The 21,175-nt window shown below is 42.3% G+C and overlaps 1 protein-coding gene across 1 annotated transcript in view; it reads left to right on the top strand.

Annotated features, from left to right (window-relative positions):
• Window positions 1-21,175, top strand: part of LOC126213195 (serine proteinase stubble-like) — a 202,283-nt gene that overhangs the window by 77,749 nt on the left and 103,359 nt on the right. The window contains exon 3 of the mRNA XM_049940862.1: window positions 5,650-5,736. Coding sequence (XP_049796819.1) covers window positions 5,650-5,736 — 87 coding nt within the window. The remainder of the gene's footprint in view (window positions 1-5,649; window positions 5,737-21,175) is intronic.

Here is a 21,175-nt window from a genome sequence, read left to right as displayed (position 1 = left end):
GGCAATAATCGCTGAACATCAACAGTCTGATGCTGTTTCATAGCTACTTGACATATTATCTGTCACTATCGTACACCACACCCATGTGTTTTGACAGCATAAAGCATGGTGGAGAGTTGCTTAGTTTGCTTCACTATCGTCGCGGTGTTGTGTCTCTATGATTGTATCCCTCTGGAGCGTCACGTGGTTTACATACGACCCCGGTTCTCGTCGCTCGCCGGAGAGGAGCGGGCACAGAACTGGGCCGGCGTTTGCCGTGCTGTGGTGTGGTGTTGTCTGCCTATGTGTTCTGGTAACGGGCCGTGGCCGGATGCCGTGTCTGGAATTCCCGCAGCCACGGACACGACCTCACTCTTTCGCTGCCGGAAGGGGAAACCAGATCACGCTCGATACTCGCCAGAATTACAACAGACAGCAGATGTTGTGTTTTTGTTGGCGTATCTCTTCTCCCAAAGGCCGCTATTAGCCGCGGTCAACTGGCGGCGACATTTGTGACGTCAGTGGTGGCGTCACGAACTTGCCCAAAGGTTCACGAACTTGGTAGGGAATGGTCTAGAGCAGGCCTGTTCAGAAGTCGCCTAGGTGGGCACGAGCACTAAAAAAAAAAAAAAAAAAAAAGTGGCTGTCAGACGTCATTATGTAGCGCAGAGAAAATGCAAAGTGTGCGCTGTCCTCACGCCTCACGGGAATGACTGTGTTCGCCGTGTTTACTCGTTTCATCATACTGTGGACGTAAAATTTGTTTTACATCGGAATCTGTCCTTGGATTAGATTAGTACTTGTTCCATAGATCATGAATACGACACTTCGTAATGGTGTGGAACGTGTCAGGTTAATAAAAGGTATCTATACAAGATATTATATTACACAAAATATTACATGAAACTCAATTTTTTGTGGGGGTTGGGAAATTACCGACTTACTATATCCAAAAATTCATCTAATGAGTAGAAGGAGTTGCCATTAAGAAATACTTTTAATTTCCTTTTAAATGCTATATGGCTATCTGTCAGACTTTTGATGCTATTAGGTAAGTGACCAAAGACTTTTGTGGCAGCATAATTTACCCCCTTCTGAGCCAAAGTTAGATTTAACCTTGAGTAGTGAAGATCATCCTTTCTCCTAGTGTTGTAGCCATGTACACTGGTATTGCTTTTGAATTCGTTCGGATTGTTAATAACAAATTTCATAATTGAATATGTATATTGTGAGGCTACAGTGAAGATCTCTAGCTCTTTAAATAAGTGTTTGCAGGATGATCTTGGATGAGCTCCAGCTATTATTCTGATTACACGCTTTTATGCACTGAACACTCTTTTACTCAATGATGAGTTACCCCAGAATATAATGCCATCCGAAAGCAGAGAATGAAAATAGGCGTGGTAAGCTAATTTACTCAGATGTATATCGCCAAAATTTGCAATGACTCTACTAGCATAAGTAGCTGAACTCAAACGTTTCAGCAGATCCTCAGTGTGTTTTTTCCAGTTCAACCCGTCATCAATGCATACACCTAGAAATTTTGAATATTCTACCTTAGCTACCGATTTCTGATCGAAGTCTATATTTATTAATGGTGTCATTCCATTTACTGTGTGGAACTGTATATACTGTGTTTTGTCAAAGTTTAATGAGAGCCCATTTGCAGAGAACCACTTAATGATTTTCTGAAAAACATCGTTTACAATTTCACCAGTTAATTCTTGTCTCTTGCGTGTGATAGTTATACTTGTATCATCGGCAAAAAGTAACAGCTTTGCATCTTCGTGAATATAGAATGGCAAGTCATTAATATATATTAAGAACAGCAGAGGACCCAAGACCGAACCTTGCGGCACCACAGTCTTGATTGTTCCCCAGTTTGAGAAATCACCAGGTTTTTGCATATTATGTGAACTGTTTATTTCAACTTTCTGCAATCTTCCAGTTAGGTATGATTTAAACCATTTGAGCACTGTCCCATTCAAACCACAGTACTTGAGCTTATCGAGAAGTATTCTATGATTTACACAATCGAAAGCCTTTGATATATCACAAAAAATCCCAACGGGTGACTTCCGCTTACTCAGAGCATTTAATATTTCATTAATGAAAGTATATATAGCATTTTCCGTTGAAAAACCCTTCTGGAAACCAAACTGAAATTTTGTTAAAACTTATTTTTTACAAAGGTGTGAAGCTACTCTACAATACATTACTTTTTCAAGAATTTTGGATAAGGCAGTCAGAAGAGAGATTGGGCGGTAGTTGTTGACATCAGACGTATCCCCTTTTTTATGCAGTGGTTTAACAATGGCATACTTCAGTTTATCTGGGAAAATACCCTGCTTCAGAGAGCTATTACATATGTGGCTAAGAATCCCACTTATTTCTTGAGAACTAGCTTTTATTATCCTGCTGGAAATGCCATCAATTCCATGTGAGCTTTTATTCTTGAGAGAGTTTATTATTTTCCTAATTTCAGAAGGGGAGGTGGATGGAATTTCAATTGTATCAAATGGTGTGGGTAAGGCCTCTAACATTAACTGCCTTACTTCTTCTAATCAACATTTAGATCCTATTTTCTCTACAACAATTAAAAAATGATTATTCAAAATGTTTTCGACTTCCGGCTTGTTGTTTAACAAGTTTCCATTCGCTTTGATGGTGATGCCGTCATCCTGTACTCTTGGTTGCCCTGTCTCCCTTGTAATAATATTCCAAATTGTTTTGATTTTGTTATCAGAGGTATTAATCACAGACGTGATGCACATGCTTCTGGACTTTTTAATAACCTTTCTTAATGTAGCACAATAGTTTTTATAATATTTGGCTGTTTCTGGGTCATTACTCTTTCTTGTCGTTAGATACAGTTCCCTTTTGTGGTTACAAGATATTTTTATTCCTTTAGTAAGCCAAGGTTTTTTGCATGGTTTCTTATAATTAGATTTAACTACTTTCTTGGGGAAACAGTTTTCAAATTCTCTTACAAGTGTATCATGAAATAAATTATATGTTAAGACTATATGACTCCGTACCACTATACGACTGCCATACCTGGCGTCGGCGTCACCTTTTACAGCCTGCGTTAAGTTAATGGTGCCCCTCAGCCCGCTTTGATCTCCTGTCTGTCTGTGAAACTGCGAGCCCAGCCAAAAGTAATTCTCAAAAAATAAAACGCCTACAAGTATTGGCAATCGCTATCGGATAATCTTCAATAAAAATAAAAAAATACGCTGTGTATCGATAATGTAAAAGTCGACGAAACTTCCAGTTTGGCCGTCTTTCAGTGTGGCCTGCAGGAACTGTAACTAATCTGGTCAGTTAACCTAGGTGGTAGTATCAAAGGTCCTAGAAGATGATTATACACGATGCACGAGCACATGTATACAGAGAACTTCCATTGGTACACTCTAACAGCGATCCCGTACGGGTATAGTCCCAGATGTGGCTGTTCCAGCAGTTAAAATACCCACCAAGTGTAAAGACAGCCTCATCTGTAAATAAAACACGTGTGTGGAAGGCAGTATCATTTACTCTTTGGTGTACAAACCGCTGCACAAACTGCATTCGATGGTCCTTGAGCTCGTACCCTTTGAAGATGGTACGCATGTAGGTTGTACTCCTGTAATACTCTCCAAACCGGTACGTGACTGGTTTCCACAGCAAGGGCTGTAACACGCAAGCTACCTGAAGGTTCACTGCTACGGATCACTTCAGCTTCAAAAACTGGTATTCTCACCTCACACCGACCACTACCAACATGGTGAGCAAGCAAACTCCCTGCTTCTTGTAAGCGTCCATGAACTGCAACAAAGGTACGTTGGAGTGGGTGTCTTCTGGCTAGGCACCGATTGTCGTAAACATGAAGATCTATTCTTCAATTTGCCCTGGCCTCACCTTAACACACAAATTGTCATACGAGTGAGCTCAACAAATCCGTATTCCATGCTTCATTAAGTACTAACAGCAAGAAAATCTGAATTCAGGAGCAATAAGATGCGCGGCACCGATAATTACGATATTACAACAACAGAATCTGAATGAAGCACTGATTAGATGCATGCCACTGCAGATACAGTTCTACAACAACATGAGCTGAGTGACAGGCTGGGTACGACTTCACAGAATAACGACCTCACTAGCAGCTGCGCAACACGTCTCTAAATGGCGATGCGCGTAATGACCGTGCATATAACCCATAAACGACGGACCAAATCTTGTACCCAGTACTGCTATTTTGTCATTTAAAATTGTTGTGTGGTTATTCACACGAAAAATGGTCGTTCAAAAATGGCTCTGAGCACTATGGGACTCAACTGCTGTGGTCATAAGTCCCCTAGAACTTAGAATTACTTAAACCTAACTAACCTAAGGACAGCACACAACACCCAGCCACCACGAGGCAGAGAAAATCCCTGACCCCGCCGGGAATCGAACCCGGGAACCCGGGTGAGGGAAGCGAGAACGCTACCGCACGACCACGAGATGCGGGCGAAAAAGGGTCGTCTTTGTTTGATCTAACATCCTTCAAAGTTTGTCGGTCAGGTCATGAAACACCCCGTAGATGTAAAACCGATGTCTGAACATCAACGACGACAGAAAATTTACTCACATTCTGGAGAGACCAACATCGTAACAAAAAGCAATGCGCCCGTACCAGTTTCGTTGTAAAAGATCAGGATTTGGTTGCTTACGAAAAATGGTTGTGTCGTGGTAGAATTACATGACTCAAAACAGTCGCATAAATCCCCGATACTGCTATTTTGTTGTTTAAAATTGTTATGTGGTTGTTCAGTATGTACTTGGCTTTCTTAATCGAACTATGTTTCTCTAAGCTACAAAATATTGCTATCTTTACTATAACATTAAAGAAAAGAAAATGTGAGTGAAGAAATTGGTCAGTTGTTACTGACTGTTCTTGTAGAAGTTTAGTAATCGTTTGGGAACGTATTCTAACTAATGAGGTGTACCGTCTGTGATTAAGAATATTACACACATCCGCGCCTGGATTCAGTTCCATCAAAATTTTTCCGGCTTTGTGAACGTGTTATATCGTTTCTCCATCGTTTTAGCCGCTGTTGCAATACACCGTCATCAGGTTGTATTATACTGAATTTTACATTATATATTAATCACTTTATTTTATTTGGTATATTGTGAGTAGAGGTTGCGTCCAATCGATGACGGGAGGAATCGGAGAACTTTGAAAGACATAGTTAACTTATGATTTCCTTAACTTCGTGAGTTATCAGAGAAATACTGGCTTTATTCACGAGAGATGGTAGGTTTGGATACCGATAGGCATATTCTGCTTAACCTTACCCTAGTATCTACATATCATTATAGGGGAAAGGCCGTTTTGGTACTCTCAAGAAAGATGTTTCTGGTAACTTTTTTTACTTTAGTGGCCTGAAGGGAAAAGCGTCAGGGAAAAAAACCTCTGAGTGTAAATGATCAGTTTACCCGAATTGTAAGAACACAACATTTTGAACAGAGGAAAGAGAAAACTATTACTTTTATATTTCGATTGTATGCATCTGAAAATCAGAAACGGCAGCTGTTGTGTTGAACAGACAGAAATGTTCTGATTTGAAGGTAAAATATCTACTATACAACAGTGATTTCGTGGCGACGCCGTTTTTCACTCGCAATTTTCCTTCTTTTCAGTTACATCATCGGCAGCTTCGATGTGTATATTCACACTCCTGTTGATCTTCTGCCACGGATTGGAACACGGAGCGGCGTTTACTCATGGTGAGTGAATATGTAAATATGATTACTTAACACTTTATCACCCTAGTCAAACAACTGAGGACCTTCTGTCTTTCGTTTGTGTGAGATAGTGTTACTTCGGCCAAATGGGCTGAAAAGTAGTATAGAGTGGATGTTCCGAGAAAAGCGCACCAGCACAGATGTCAAGAAGGAAGTGTTCTTCCTGTTTAGTTTAGGATACACACAATATGGTCATCATTCAGAGAAAGAAAGAAAAAGCTAAATATGGTAAAAAATAAAGGGAATCTGTAAGTCCATAAGACGAAGGCGTGGTTAAATAAAATTGGGATACGGGCTGTCAGGATATTATTTTCATTTGTATGTTATCGTTGGCAACTGGTGTACATAATATACGGCTGCCACCATAGTACATAAGCAGTACTCCGGATCTTTAAAATAATTTTATGGAAGTACTTTCAGAGCATACACTATTTAATAGCATATCATAATAACACAACGCGGTAATGGACAATAAGTACAGTTCTTTTAGAATATTGACGTAAAGGTGGCACTGAATACATATACATCAATTGAATTTGGAACATTATCTTCTGGTTATATGATACCTTCCAGAAGGCGAAGATGAAGCAGTATCTACAGTATACGGCAGTAACATGGCAGAGAGTCCGTGGTATGGTACGTAAGTTGTTTATAGGAATAACACCCAATTATACGTGCAATTTACTATTTCTTAAAATGTCGCCTTATCTGATGTGAGTGTAGTGGTGACATTGGTGGAAAACTGGTGTTTAATTTGTATCATGCACGAAGCTACACGACTCATAGGAAAGAGTATGTGATTTAAATCACCTCCCGTTGTTGAGCACGTTGAAGTCTGTGGAGGAGACAGGAAAGTTTCTGTAGTGAAAGCCCCAGTAATATACGATGGGTATCGTCAAGTATATGTCCAATCACAAAATCATGATCTCCTTGGGGAAGCAGGTTGCGCATTACAATCTTCATGGCCTCTCTGCCGTCGCGTGAAAAACAGAGGACTGACCCTGAGAAATCACTCCCGCAGCCCTTCATACACGAATGTCTCGAGCTACAATGGGAAGTACCGACTGCTCACTCTCCTATTCCAGCGTCGTGTGTCCTCGCTTTAAGTACGCTGTCAGATCACATACCACAGAAAGGACTGAAAGCAAACAAAGTAGCTGTTCGACAGTTAAAACAAAAATAATTTGGAGGGGAAAAATCTGAGAGAAGATAAAGAAATGTGAGCATTATGTAGCAAATAGGTTGTCGGTCAATTCCCTCTCTGAAACTTTCAAATAACTCAGCAGTTCTCCTTCTATGTTTATCTGGTGACTTGAAATTGAAAAGGGAAGAAAAAAGGCTCAGATCTAACTTTTGTTTGGACTGGCTTCCTTACAGATATCAATTAAGTCACTGCACGACAGAAAAATACTTCAATCAGATTGTTACAATGGTCTGTTTTCTAATTTCTTCACATGTATGCCTCGTGATGAGTGGGTGTTGTGTGATGTCCTTAGGTTAGTTAGGTTTAAGTAGTTCTAAGTTCTAGGGGACTGATGACCATAGATGTTACGTCCCATAGTGCTCACAGCCATTTTACCCATTTTTTTCACATGTATCCCTCCCCGTATATTCAGCGTCAGTTTAACGTCTCGTTAGAACCAAAAAGCTTCAACATCTTAAATTAGTTTTACGTACTTTTATTACGGAAACACGAGGAGTGAAATTGTATTTACTTGAACGTGAGTGTGTGACATAAAATGGGAGGGAATAGCACTCTGCAGTGAAATCGGGGACGATAACCTCGGGACCCCACTGACGCAATCGTTTCGGAGAAAGGAAACAGTGTGAGGCTGCTTCCATACCGACAACAAGTGTAACGAACAATTAGGAATGGAGAACAGCAGTCAGTCAAGGATGCCTGAGTGATGGGAAAACTAATTTAGGTAGCGTTGCAACAGCGGCTGCTTTTCATCCGGGTTAGAGCGGCTTCTGAAGTCAACTACCAGAACATATTCAAGCTAGCTAAGAAGCGTTGGTCGGTTTGATACCTCAGTCATGTTAAACTGCAATATTTAGTATTTCGCGAGGCATTTTGGCATCATAATGCCATCACCAGATCCACGTCTATTAATTATACATTATTTTATAAGACTAAAGCTGCCTTAGGTCGGATATTCTCATTGTAGTTGTTGAGGTTGTTGTGTGAAATTGAATTTCAGTGGCGAGGTTGTATCGTCGTCGTCTTTGTCGTCGCCTTGCATACGAGGATTAAGCATCAACCTGTTGAATCCTCACAAAGATTATGTCCGTTGTCGCCTATATCCCTCCTTCCTTTCGGACTGTACTTCAGAATTTGCTTGGACAGTATTTCATCTATTATTCTATTTACATGTCGTTTCCACCTATCTCTGTATTCAGTTATTTTTTCATTAACGTAATGTTCAGTTCACACCAAACTACTACATTTTTAATTAAACCTCTTTTGGCACAGCATTTCATTTTTCTCTTTGTAGCGTTCGAAATTTTAATTTTTGAATCTTTCTGAGTCTTTTAATTAAGTGTACTCTTGACTATTGCATATAATACTGGAAATTTGTGCAGATTTTCTTCTATATCATCGTCGTAGAAGATAAGCTCCTGACCATGGTGGCACCATGCAAATCATTGAGCCAAACTAACTGTCACTGTTAAACGTGTCTGAAGCAGCAAAATAGGTTGTTATAAAATAGATAATTTAAATTTATTTGCTAGTGACTAAATAGCGTATTTCAGCTGTCCCTTCTCAACTGAAATGTACTTCCAATACCGGGAGTCCCTCTTAAAAGTTGTCAAGCGCATTTTCTCTTATTTTTCGGCAGATGTCTGCAATTTCGTTTTTTCATTGTGTAGTTGGTGTTAGCCCAAGTAAATACTTCTCATTACACCTTTTACGCTACGCCCAGCGTCGACGGAAAGCATATGAATTTTTCCCATTACAAACAAAATTATTTTTAAGAAGGAATTTTACGTGACCATCCAATAAAGCGGTCCGAAATTAGGGTAGAGCGATATTCGTTCTATCGATGTATTTTAACAGAGACGGTGAATTTAAAGAATAACCAGTATTCCAGTAGTGACAGCACCGCTTATAGGCCTTCGCTGACTACTGCTTAATCTAACTTAAAATAACTTACGCTAAGGACGACACACTCACTCATGCCCGAGGGAGGACTCGAACCTCCGACGGGGGGCCCCGCGCGGACCGTGATAAGACGCCCAGACCGCGCGGCTACCCCGTGCGGCTTTTTTGGAATATGTGAATAATGTCAGCCCAAACAAATACACTCAAACCTCGATATAACGAATTTCATAGCACCATGAAAATTACATTGTAGTACCAGGGTTATTGTTATAATGAGATTTGGAGCTTGGAGTCATGTTTTCGTGGCTGAAAAGTACATTAAATGTAGTGCTTTTCCTGAAAAATAACATTAAAAGACAAATAATGAAACACATTTTGTTCCCTTCATTTATTAATACTGTACCTGTAGAATATCTTACTTTTATGTACAGAAAAATTCACTTATTTTCCTTTGTTTCTTTTTTCTTAATGATTCTCTTGTGAATATTGTCTTTATCTTCTCTAACGTAATCAACTGTTGCGCTGAAACACTGGGGATTGAAGATGCTACTTGCTGAATGGTTTCCAACTAACTTATTAGCTCCATCAGATGAGGAGGATTCGCACTTATCACACCACTGTCATCGTCAGAATCTTCAACAGGCGAGTTACCCTTTAACTCCTCGGTATATGGTTCAAACATCAATGCCTCATCATCCACTGACTATTCAACTTCTGAAGCATCTATGGATATACCAGTAACTGCTGCATTTTTGTCTCCAGGTCACTTTGAATATCATCCTGTGTTATTTCATCCGCCATAACATTTTCACCAACATCTTCACTTTCGAAAAATCTTGCATTTTTCCAGAAGTTGACAGTCACATTCGGCTATACTCTGTTCCAGGAACTAGCAATCATGTCACAAGCCAGCTTCACGTTGAAACTGTACGGATTGCACACCCTTATTTCAGTGTCTGCGATCACGAGTTGAACTAAACGTGAACGGTCTTTTGTCTTAACGTTTTTAATTATCCCCATATCTAGTAGCTGTAGAATCGAAGTACAGTTCGGGGGGGGGGGGGGAAAGTAGCATAGTTCAACGTTCCTCAACGCTGGCATGTTGTTATGCGGACTACAGTTATTCACCAGCAATGCACTTTTCTTATTCTTCATTGACCTCTCTTTATCAAGCGAAAGCAACCACTCCCTAAAAAGAGTTGGCGTCATCCATGCTTCTCGATTTGCTTTGTAACTGACTGCAATAAAAGAAATTACATTTACAATACGACTGTAGCAAAACATTACAGCTGAAGCTATACTGTACTGAAATAGCTTATAAATTAAAGGAAGGTAAAATAAAATGTATGTACCCTCTTACCTGGTAAGCTTCTTACGTTTTTGAAGCACCGCGGATTTGCTGATCGTCCGATCACTAGTGGTGCCAATTTACATGTCGCTGAACTGTTGCTGCAGAGAAGAAGAGTTAGGCGTACTTTAGGCTGCTTCCCTCCTGTAAACTTTTCTCCTCTGAACGCCATCGTCTTCTCTGCCATCAGATGATAAAACAGTCCCGTCTTATCTGCGTTGTTCAAGTTTTCAGGACTGTATTTTTCTAGCAGTTTACACATGGTGTTTTTCCTCCAAAATTCTGCATCACCTAAAGGTGCTGGTTTTTCTTCTCCCGAAATCACTTTAAAAATGATCCAATACCCGTCCTTAAATCTTTTCAACCGTCCATTACTTGCCTTAAAATTGGAATCGCCAAGCAACTTAGAGAATTCTAAGGCTTTTTGGCATATCAACGGACCATTAACTGATACATTCTGCGCACGCACCTCATCAAACCACCGCGGAGTAGCTCTGTCCACATCCACATCGTTAGCAGCAGCCGTCTTCATTCTTTTTCTTGAAGGGTTAAATTTGTCACCTACAAAACTTTCTTCAGTTTCTTTCCGTTTTTTTAAGGAATGTAGCTAACGTTGATTGTGCAGTCCATACTTCCTCGCCATGTCTACTTGTTTCATTCCGTTATCAATGCCTTTGAAAACATCCATTTTTGTCTCCAGTCTTATTTGTTTCCGAATTCCAGCCATTATCAAAATCTTAGCTAAGTCCAAACCGTTTACATCAAATAAAAACATTCACAGATTGCAAAAATAGATAAGCTGCATATGAGCCCAACAAAACATTTCTGTCTGCTACTGAAGCTCAACAATGGACAAGCTAAACACAAACACTCGTTCAAACAAAGGAGCTCTTTGACATGTGCCGCTCAGCACAGCTCGCCCGCGGCTGTAAGCTATTCTCTTTAGCGCTGGAATAAATACAGTACTGTAGTATGTAGCGTAGCTTGTGGAAATAAAGCGCTGAAAGTCTAGTAACTAAATAAACAATACCTACCGCTATAGTGAGCTTGTCAGAAGTAGGAAACAGTAAAATCCTCGAAATTCTGTCTTCGTTATAACAGGATGTTGCTAAATTTACTTCATCGTTCTAATAAGGGGTAATTAACGAAATACATATAGAACATCGGCCGGGGCCATATAAAATTATCGTTGTACGCGGGTTTATCGTTGTATTGATAATCGTTATACGGAGGTTTGACTGTATTGCTCATCACGCATTTCATGCGGCGCCAGGCATCAACGGAAAGTGTCACTCTCTTTCTCGTTACAAACAAAGTGATTTTTAAAGTGGAATTCTACGTGCCCGTTTGATAGAGCGGTCCCAAATTAGTCTAGTGGAATGTTCGTTTTATCGAAATGTGTTAACAGGAACGTTAAAACACGACCAGTGTTGCAGCAGTGGCAGCACTGCCCTGGCCCGCCCGCACAGAGTTCTACCAACACGCAGTAGCGTTGCTCAGTAGCTGCTAGAGTACTGGTTATTCATCGTGTTTTAATGTTACTGCCAATACCTATCGATAAAAAAATATCGCACTACACTAATTTGGGATCGCTCTATCGAAAGGACACGTAAAACTCCACTTTAAAAATCATTTCGTTTGTAATGGGAAATGGTCTCGCGGTTCTAGGCGCGCAGTCCGGAACCGTGCGACTGCTACGGTCGCAGGTTCGAATCCTGCCTCGGGCATAGATGTGTGTGATGTCCTTAGGTTAGTTAGGTTTAAGTAGTTCTAAGTTCTAGGGGACTAATGACCACAGCAGTTGAGTCCCATAGTGCTCAGAGCCATTTGAACCATTTGTAATGGGAAACAAACCGACGCCTTCCGTCTACTATGAGCGTCACTCCAGCTACAGACTGCAAAAACGAAATTGCAAGTATCTGGCGAAATAGCGCGGAATATGCATCTGACGACTGTTAGGAAGCGTATCCTGTATATACAGCCAGACTTACGGTATCCACCACTCGGGTAGTGCTTCTGAAATCCAGAAAATCTCGACCAGAGTCCAGATCAGGTTATTTCTAGGGCCGGCCGGAGTGGCCGTGCGGTTCTAGGCGCTACAGTCTGGAACCGAGCGACCGCTACGGTCGCAGGTTCGAATCCTGCCTCGGGCATGGATGTGTGTGATGTCCTTAGGTTGGTTAGGTTTAATTAGTTCTAAGTTGTAGGCGTCTGATGACCTCAGGAGTTAAGTCGCATAGTGGTCAGAGCCATGCGAACCATTTATTTCTAGGTCCACTGATGTGCAATACGTTCACACATTAACACTTCGTGCCACCATCGACGCCGTACGCCCTCCAGCACAGAATTCGCCTGAGTAATTGCAGTTAACGACTTACCCTAACACCTAAGCCTGTCGTACAGTTTCTTTCTTTCCGCTCTGATCGCCGTACCGCAACATGTCGCGTACGACAACATTGGGGTCCACAGAAATTGTGACTCTAGGGAGGTCTGTAACCCTTCGCCTCGACGTCAACCCACTCCCCTAATACCCCCCCCCTCCCCCCACTCCACAACCCCCATTTCTCTCACACATACATAAAGCAGTAGTTGTGAATATGTCCTCGTCCTGACTTTCACTTATATTTATTTGATAGCTGGTATTTAAAGTGATAGTCATTCTCCTTTTTTTTATTTCAGGCGAATCCTGAATTCTTGGCTGTTTTGTTTAACTTGTGCTACGGTGATTCGTCTTGTACGATAGTGCATCTTCTTCCATTACGACTTTATGGCTACCCCACGAATATTTTCGTGATACGAGTACAACCTGATGATATTTATTAATTTGCTATTTTTGTTTGGCCTATTATCTAGATATAACAACAGAGCAATGTTGGACACGAATTAGTATTCTGACACACAATTTTGAATGTGTTAGTGTAACTCAGCTTGTTTCATGAGAAAAGGAATCTCTAAATAAGATAATTATATTAAAAAAATCTGCATACTACCCTTTGTCCGTCTGGCGTACAGATTTACGAGGGTTGGAACTTAAATAGTGGCAACTATATATTCAAAACCGATACAAAAAGAGTTGTTCAAAAAATGTTCAAATGTGTGTGAAATTTTATGGGACTTAACTGCTGTCATCAGTCCCTAAGCTTACACACTACTTAACCTAAATTATCGTAAGGACAAACACACACACCCATGCCAGAGGGAGGACTCGAACCTCCGCCGGGACTAGTTGCACAGCCCATGACTGCAGCGCCCCACACCGCTCGGCTAATCCCACTCGGCCAAAAAGAGTTGCATGTTTGCACCTGTTACTGTCCTTCAAACTAGTCACCAGTGTTGTGTAGAACCAGTTGCCAGCGATGTGGAAGGCGTAGTATACCGTTACCTGAGCCTGTTATGTTGATGGTGCGAATGGAGCGGTTTACTGCCTGTCGAATCTGTGGAACAATTCTGAAGCGAATGCCAAGATGTGGTTCCTTCATCTTCGGAATCAAATTAAAGTCACAAGGATTTAAGTCCGGGGGGTATAGTAGATGGTACAGTACTTCCCGGTCCCACCGACCGAACAGAGCAGCCACACCTTGCGCTGTATGCGCCCGCTCATTGTCATGCAAAATGATGGGTGGGTTGCGCAGAAAGTGTCGCCGCGTCTTTCGCAAACCTGGTCGCAGGTGATGCTCCAACAACGAACAGTAATACTGTGTATAATCTTGATCCAACTCCGTTGTTCCTGTTTCGAAAACATAGTGCCACCGTCACGTTTGACCGCTTGTTCACAAGAGACTTGGTTTCCCTCGATTGTGCGCCCGCCGGTGACGGGGGACGGGCGAGTCCATTTGCTCGGAGGTTAATAGGTATGTCAACAACGTGTGCTATCAGCGACAGTAGTAGATTCAAAAAATGGTTCAAATGGCTCTGAGCACTATGAGACTTAACTTCTGAGGTCATCAGTCCCTTAGAATTAGAACTACTTAAACCTAACTAACCTAAGGACATCACATACATCCACGTCCGAGGTAGGATTCGAACCTGCGACCGCAGCGGTCACGCGGTTGCAGACTGTAGCGACTAGAACAGCTCGGCCACTCCGGCGGCAATAGTGGATTCCATTGCATAGTGTCTCTACAGCAGTGTTGCCACTATTTAAGTTCCAACCTACGTATTCTCACATATACTAGTGCACTGCTGTACTCTACCTCCACAGCCGCGCGGGGTAACCTTGCGGTCTCAGGCGCCTTGACACGGTTCGCGCAGCTGCCCCTGTCGGAGGTTCGATTCCTCCCTTGGGCATGGGCGTGTGTGTTGTCCTTAGCGTAAGTTAGTATAAGTTAGATTAGGTAGTGTTTAAGCCTAGGGATCGATGACCTCAGCAGTTTGGTCCCATGGAACTTACCACAAATTTCTAAATTTACTCTACCCCACAACACAGATTTTGTAATTTATAATTCTAGACTACATTATGCTATACAACGCTACACAGCACAAGACTACAGAGCCGGCAGCTGGTATGAGTGTAGTGGGTAGCTTAACCACTCACAAAATTCAGAGTGGTAAAGCACCCTCTGTGTATTTGGGGGAGTATACATACACTGAGGAGGAGCTCCTGTGCCACCTGCAGTTGCAAAGACATACTTACGTCTCAGTGAGAGTTCTCTCCTAATTCTGGGAGAGCTCCCGTCTCCTCCAGGGCGCCGGACAGTAGCCTCAGACGGTAGCCAGCCATCCCAAAGTGGAGCAGTAGCATCACGAAAGTGTGGTGGCGTTGCTAACCTTAACATACTGGTGTAGCTTGCAGGTCCACGTTTGAGAACGCTGCCGTCTCAAAAGGGAGAGCAGCATACCCGAGCTATGGTATCGCTGCCAATCACCGAGAGGTACAGTGTAGGAGCCATTCGGATCGGGATAGAAGCTCTATCAACGTTCTCTCCCATCTTATTTCCTCACAGCTTTGTCTTACGGACTTAACAGTTACAGCTACACTTACACTTGTGAAAATTCATGTCCAGATTAATTAACCTAAAAAAAGAACTAGGAGAAGTGGCGCAGGTAAGCTCTATACTTCCTTCTTTTTGTTTCACATCGTATTCCGATACTTATTCTAGGCGCTTACCGTAAGCGAGCAGTAACAGACGTTTTTCAGTCTATTATGCGCTTATTAGCTGCAAAACGCGCTCTGGTTTTATAATATAAAAAGAATTAATGAAATTATTTTTCATCAGACGGTGCTTTGTCTTAAGTGCTGCCGGCTAGTCGATTTCCCTTTGCATCAGAAAATTGTGATGCGTAATTCCGATACAGAAACGACGGGATTCTGACGCAAATATACAGATTCGAAGATGATACAGGGAGACCGAAATTATTCATATTGCAAAAAGTGTGTAACTCCAACTAAAAAATAAACGATATACGTAAATAGTAAAACATGAAGAATTTTTCATAAAATCATATTCTGAAGTTTTCTACCAACTGATTACGTCACTAAAGAGTCGATTCGTCAAAGAATCGGCAAAATGTTTTAAATCACTGGAAAACACCGGGTGTTTATAAATGAATATCGGGCTTTTAACGCTTTATAATATCTTTTACATTAAACTTACAGTTATAAATGATACGTCAAATGAAAGACAAACTCAAACAGTTGTGTTTGGTACCAGTGCGCATGCGCAGCGGGCAGTGTTTCCGCCGCAATCCGCTAGAACTTCACTGTACCAAAGCGCTGGATAGACCGCAAGGGGCCCAATGAGAGGGCTTGCTTTGCATGACCACCACGTTCACCCGACCTAACGCCATACGATGTTATCCTTTGGTACTTCATCAAGGATCGTGTGTACGTGTATCTGCTACCAGCAGGCCTCCCTGAATTAAGAAACCGGATTGAAGCAGCTGTCGCTACAATCACTGAAGACACACTTATCGCCGCGTGGGATTAGCCGAGCGGTATAGGGCGCTGCAGTCATGGACTGTCCGGCTGGTCCCGGCGGAGGTTCGTGTCCTCCCTCGGGCATGGGAGTGTGTGTTTGTCCTTAGGATAATTTAGGTCAGGTAGTGTGTAGGCTTAGGTACTGATGACTATAGCAGTTAAGTCCCATAAGATTTTGGTAAAAAAAAAAACGCATTTATCAACGTTTGGGAAGGACTCGGCTATAGAATTGGTGTGTGCCGTGTGACAAATGGTGCTCACATTGAACATTTATAAGGTTCTTGGTAAAACTGTTTGAGTTGCTCTTTCATTTGACATATCATTTATAACTGTAAGTTTAATATAATAAATATTGTTGTTGTTGTTGTGGTCTTCAGTCCAGAGACTGGTTTGATGCAGCTCTCCATGCTACTCTATCCTGTGCGAGCTTCTTCATCTCCCAGTACCTACTGCAACCTACATCCTTCTGAATCTGCTTAGTGTATTCATCTCTTGGTCTCCCTCTACGATTTTTATCCTCCACGCTGCCCTCCAATACTAAATTGGTGATCCCTTGATGCCTCAGAATATGCCCTACGAATCGATCCCTTCTTCTAGTCAAGTTGTGCCACAAATTTCTCTTCTCTCCAATTCTATTCAATACCTCCTCAGTAGTTATGTGATCTACTCATCTAATCTTCAGCATTCTTCTGTAGCACCACATTTCGAAAGCTTCTATTCTCTTCTTGTCTAAACTATTTCTCGTCCACGTTTCACTTCCATACATGGCTAAACTCCATACAAATACTTTCAGAAATGACTTCCTGACACTTAAATTTATACTCGATGTTAACAAATTTCTCTTCTTCAGAAACACTTTCCTTGCCATATTATATGATATTATAAAGCGTTAAAACACTGATATTAATTTATAAACACCCTGTATTATTATTCGACAACCAAAAGATTTCGATGAAATTGTAAAATGTAATAAGGAATATTTCTGATGGAGAAGTTGAAAAGCAAATAGACACATTTATGAAACTTTCGAAATACAAAACATACAGGCAAAAAACTAGACGGAAAATGTGGAGCTTTTTTTTAGTTATGAATACCAGAGTTCAGCGCTATGTTTACTTCTTATTACGATTCCTGGATCATCATGCTCGATCATAATGTTATGTTCTAGTGAAAGAACCCGTCCTTTTTTATGTCGATTCAAAAAAAAATATTAGGTCGACAGTTTGCAAGCTCGCCTCAGTCTTAACGATATTTTGCATGTTTATTGCGCCATTATCAAGAAGTTACACTACTGGCCATTAAAATTGCTACAGCAAAAAGAAATGCAGATGATAAACGGGTATTCATTGGACAAATATATTACACTAGAACTGACATGTGATTACATTTAAACGCATAGATCCTGAGAAATCAGTACCCAGAACAACCACCTCTGGCCGTAATGACGGCCTTGATGCGCCTGGGCATCGAGTCAAACAGCGCTTGGATGGCGTGTACAGGTACAGCTGCCCATGCAGCTTCAACACGATACCACAGTTCATCAAGAGTTGGGACTGGCGTATTGTGACGAGCCAGTTGCTCGGCCATCATTTTTTCAATTGGTGAGAGATCTGGAGAATGTGCTGGCCAGGGCAGCAGTCCAACATTTTCTGTATCCAGAAAGGACCGTACAGGACCTGCAACACACAGTCATGCATTATTCTGCTGAAATGTAGGGTTTCGCAGGGATCGAATGAAGGGTAGAGCCACGGGTCGTAACACATCTGAAATGTAACGTCCACTGCTCAAAGTGCCGTCAATGCGAACAAGAGATGACCGAGACGTGTAACCAATGGCACCCCATACCATCACGCCGGGTGATACGCCAGTATGGCGATGACGAATACACGCTTCCGATGTTTGTTCACCGCGATGTCGCCAAACACGGATGCGACCATCATGATGCTGTAAACAGAACATGGATTCATCCGAAAAAATGTTTTTCCATTCGTGCATCCAGGTTCGTCGTTGAGTACACCATCGCAGGTGTTCCTGTCTGTGATGCAGCGTCAAGGGTAACCGCAGCCATGGTCTCCGAGCTGATAGTCCATGCTGCTGCAAACATCGTCGAACTGTTCGTGCAGATGGTTGTTGTCTTGCAAACGTCCCCATCTGTTGACTCGGGGATCGAGACGTGGCTGCACGATCCGTTACAGCCATGCGGATAAGATGCCTGTCATCTCGACTGCTAGTGATACGAGGCCGTTGGGATCCAGCACGGTGTTCCGTATTACCCTCCTGAACCCACCGATTCCATATTCTGCTAACACTCATTGGATCTCGACCAACGCGAGCAGCAATGTCGCGATACGATAAACCGCAATCGCGATAGGCTACAATCCGACCTTTATCAATGTCGGAAACGTGATGGTACGCATTTCTCTTCCTTACACGAGGCATCACAACAACGTTTCACCAGGCAACGCCGGTCAACTGTCGTTTGTGTATGAGAAATCGGTTGGAAACTTTCCTCATGACAGCACGTTGTAGGTGTCGCCACCGGCGCCAACCTTGTGTGAATGCTCTGAAAAGCTAATCGCCGGCCGAAGTGGCCGTGCCGTTAAAGGCGCTGCAGTCTGGAACCGCAAGACCGCTACGGTCTCAAGTTCGAATCCTGCCTCGGGCATGGATGTTTGTGATGTCCTTAGGTTAGTTAGGTTTAACTAGTTCTAAGTTCTAGGGGACTAATGACCTCAGCAGTTGAGTCCCATAGTGCTCAGAGCCATTTGAACCATTTGAAAAAGCTAATCATTTGCATATCACAGCATTTTCTTCCTGTCGGTTAACTTTCGCGTCTGTAGCACGTCATCTTCGTGGTGTAGCAATTTTATTGGCCAGTAGTGCACATTTAAGTGGCTTGAAACTTCCTGGCAGATTAAAACTGTGTGCCCGACCGAGACTCGAACTCGGGACCTTTGCCTTTCGCGGGCAAGTGCTCGCGAAAGGCAAAGGTCCCGAGTTCGGGTCTCGGTCGGGCACACAGTTTTAATCTGCCAGGAAGTTTCATATCAGCGCACACTCCGCTGCAGAGTGAAAATCTCATTATTTAAGTGGCTTGTTTAATGCATTTATTTCACGACACGCAAAGTGTAGGTTATTGTTTTGCACTGTGGAAGTGATTTTATTTTGGTAAGAAATTGTGTTTAATTGGGTTGGCGCATAATTTCGTAACGTTTCTCCATAAGTTTTGCAAACACAACAGATAAACGTAACAGAGACTTTAGTCATCAATAATATATTCTCCTTTACAATTTGCAATGGTCTGCCAAAGCTGAGGTAACTTTTCGATTTCGCAATTGTAGAAATCACCTGGTTTTGAGGAGAAGAACTCGTCGATCCATGTTCGGAGTGCATTTCCAAATGGTTCAAATGGCTCTGAGTACTATGGGAGTTAACAGCTGAGGTCATCAGTCCCCTAGAACTTAGAACTACTCAAATCTAACTAATTTAAGGACATCACACACATCCATGCCCGAGGCAGGATTCGAACCTGCGACCGTAGCAATCGCGCGGTTCCGAACTGAAGCACCTAGAACAGCTCGGCCACCGCTGCCGGCTGTAGTGCATTTTCATGAGGAAGGAAGTTCCTTAGAATTTGTTCGATAGAAAGCGGAAAAGATGAAACAGAGGACGCAGGGTCAGGTGTATGAGGTGAGTGCGAAATGACTTCCGACTCAAATTCGTGCATAGAGTTTTTTGTGAGTCTGGCAGAATGCGAGACGGCGTTATCGTGGAGTAGCATCACTTCACGCAGTCTTCATGGTCGTCGTTCTTGAATTGCGTCTGAAAGACGTCTCAGTTGTCGACAATAAATGTCAACCGCGATGGTTACATTTCGGGGAAGCTATTCGTAGTACACCACACAGTCGCTGTTCCACCAGATGCATATTATTATCTTCTGTGGATGCGTGGAGGTCCCTGTACGGGGAATTGCTGCTTTCTTAAGGCTCAACCGTTCCTTTCTTTTCCTTATGTTTGCACAAAGACGTAATTTGTCGTCGCCAGAAACGATGAAGGATGGGATTGGTCGGTATTCCTCACTAGCCAACTGATGACGAGCAAGCGTCCGCCGGCTCTTTCTAGTGGATCCGCGGCCACGTTTCACCAAATCGTGTAAAATAATGAGTAAAATAATTGAATAAAAATGTGAAAATCAAATTCATCACTTTTTTTCGTGTGAAAAAAATGTGTACTTTTACTTCAGGTCGTATTCCCAAGCAGCCTTTGCGGTTCCTAAGTGAGAACGCAAACATAGTTTAGTGCCGGAGGATGCGGCTTCTCTGATCGACTGTTTCGCAACAATACGGGGGTCGTTTGTGCGCCGGCTCACGGCGCTAGATTTGCTGAAACCTTTTACGCGTGAGCAGAGGGAACTTTGTCGACCAATCACAGCGCTCGCTGGAAAGTATGCGGCCCCATGCATCATTAAATGTTAAACTTGATTTGTCAGTGCACTACCTATTTCATAAGTCAATTTTTGACCTTCAAGTTGTTTTCATTCATCTCTAAACTAAAGACTATTGATACTTCGGGGGGGGGGGGGGGGGGCGGTCATTGGGAACATGGAACTTGCATTAAGAAGCTTACAGTCCCCATGGGCTTCGCTCTGAAATTTCAAGTTACTGTGCTCTTGACTGACTAGGGGTCCGCCATGGATTTTCGACTGAAGAAGGGGTCCCCCAGCTGAAAAGGTTGGGAAGCCCTGGCTTAGAGTATGCGGTACCCATACACAGGATTTTTGAACCTTTCCCATTGCAACAAATGTCGCATGATAGTGGAATGTCACAGTTCATTCCATTTGCCAGTTTTTGAGAACACTGACGTGGACCACTGTGGATTAATGTATTTAAATACTGTTCATCGAACCCCGAAGCTCTTCATGAGAGTGGAGAGTCACTAATATCAAAAAATGATTCAAATGGGACTTAACATCTGAGCACTATGGGACTTAACATCTGAGGTCATCAGTCCCCTAGAACTTAAAACTACTTAAACTTAACTAACCTAAGGACAT

The sequence above is a fragment of the Schistocerca nitens genome, chromosome 1 (genome assembly GCF_023898315.1).
Source record: "Schistocerca nitens isolate TAMUIC-IGC-003100 chromosome 1, iqSchNite1.1, whole genome shotgun sequence".
In the NCBI taxonomy this organism is placed as follows: domain Eukaryota; kingdom Metazoa; phylum Arthropoda; class Insecta; order Orthoptera; family Acrididae; genus Schistocerca; species Schistocerca nitens.
The sequence above is the reverse complement of the archived record's forward strand: the minus strand, read 5'-3'. Positions and strand labels throughout refer to the sequence as shown.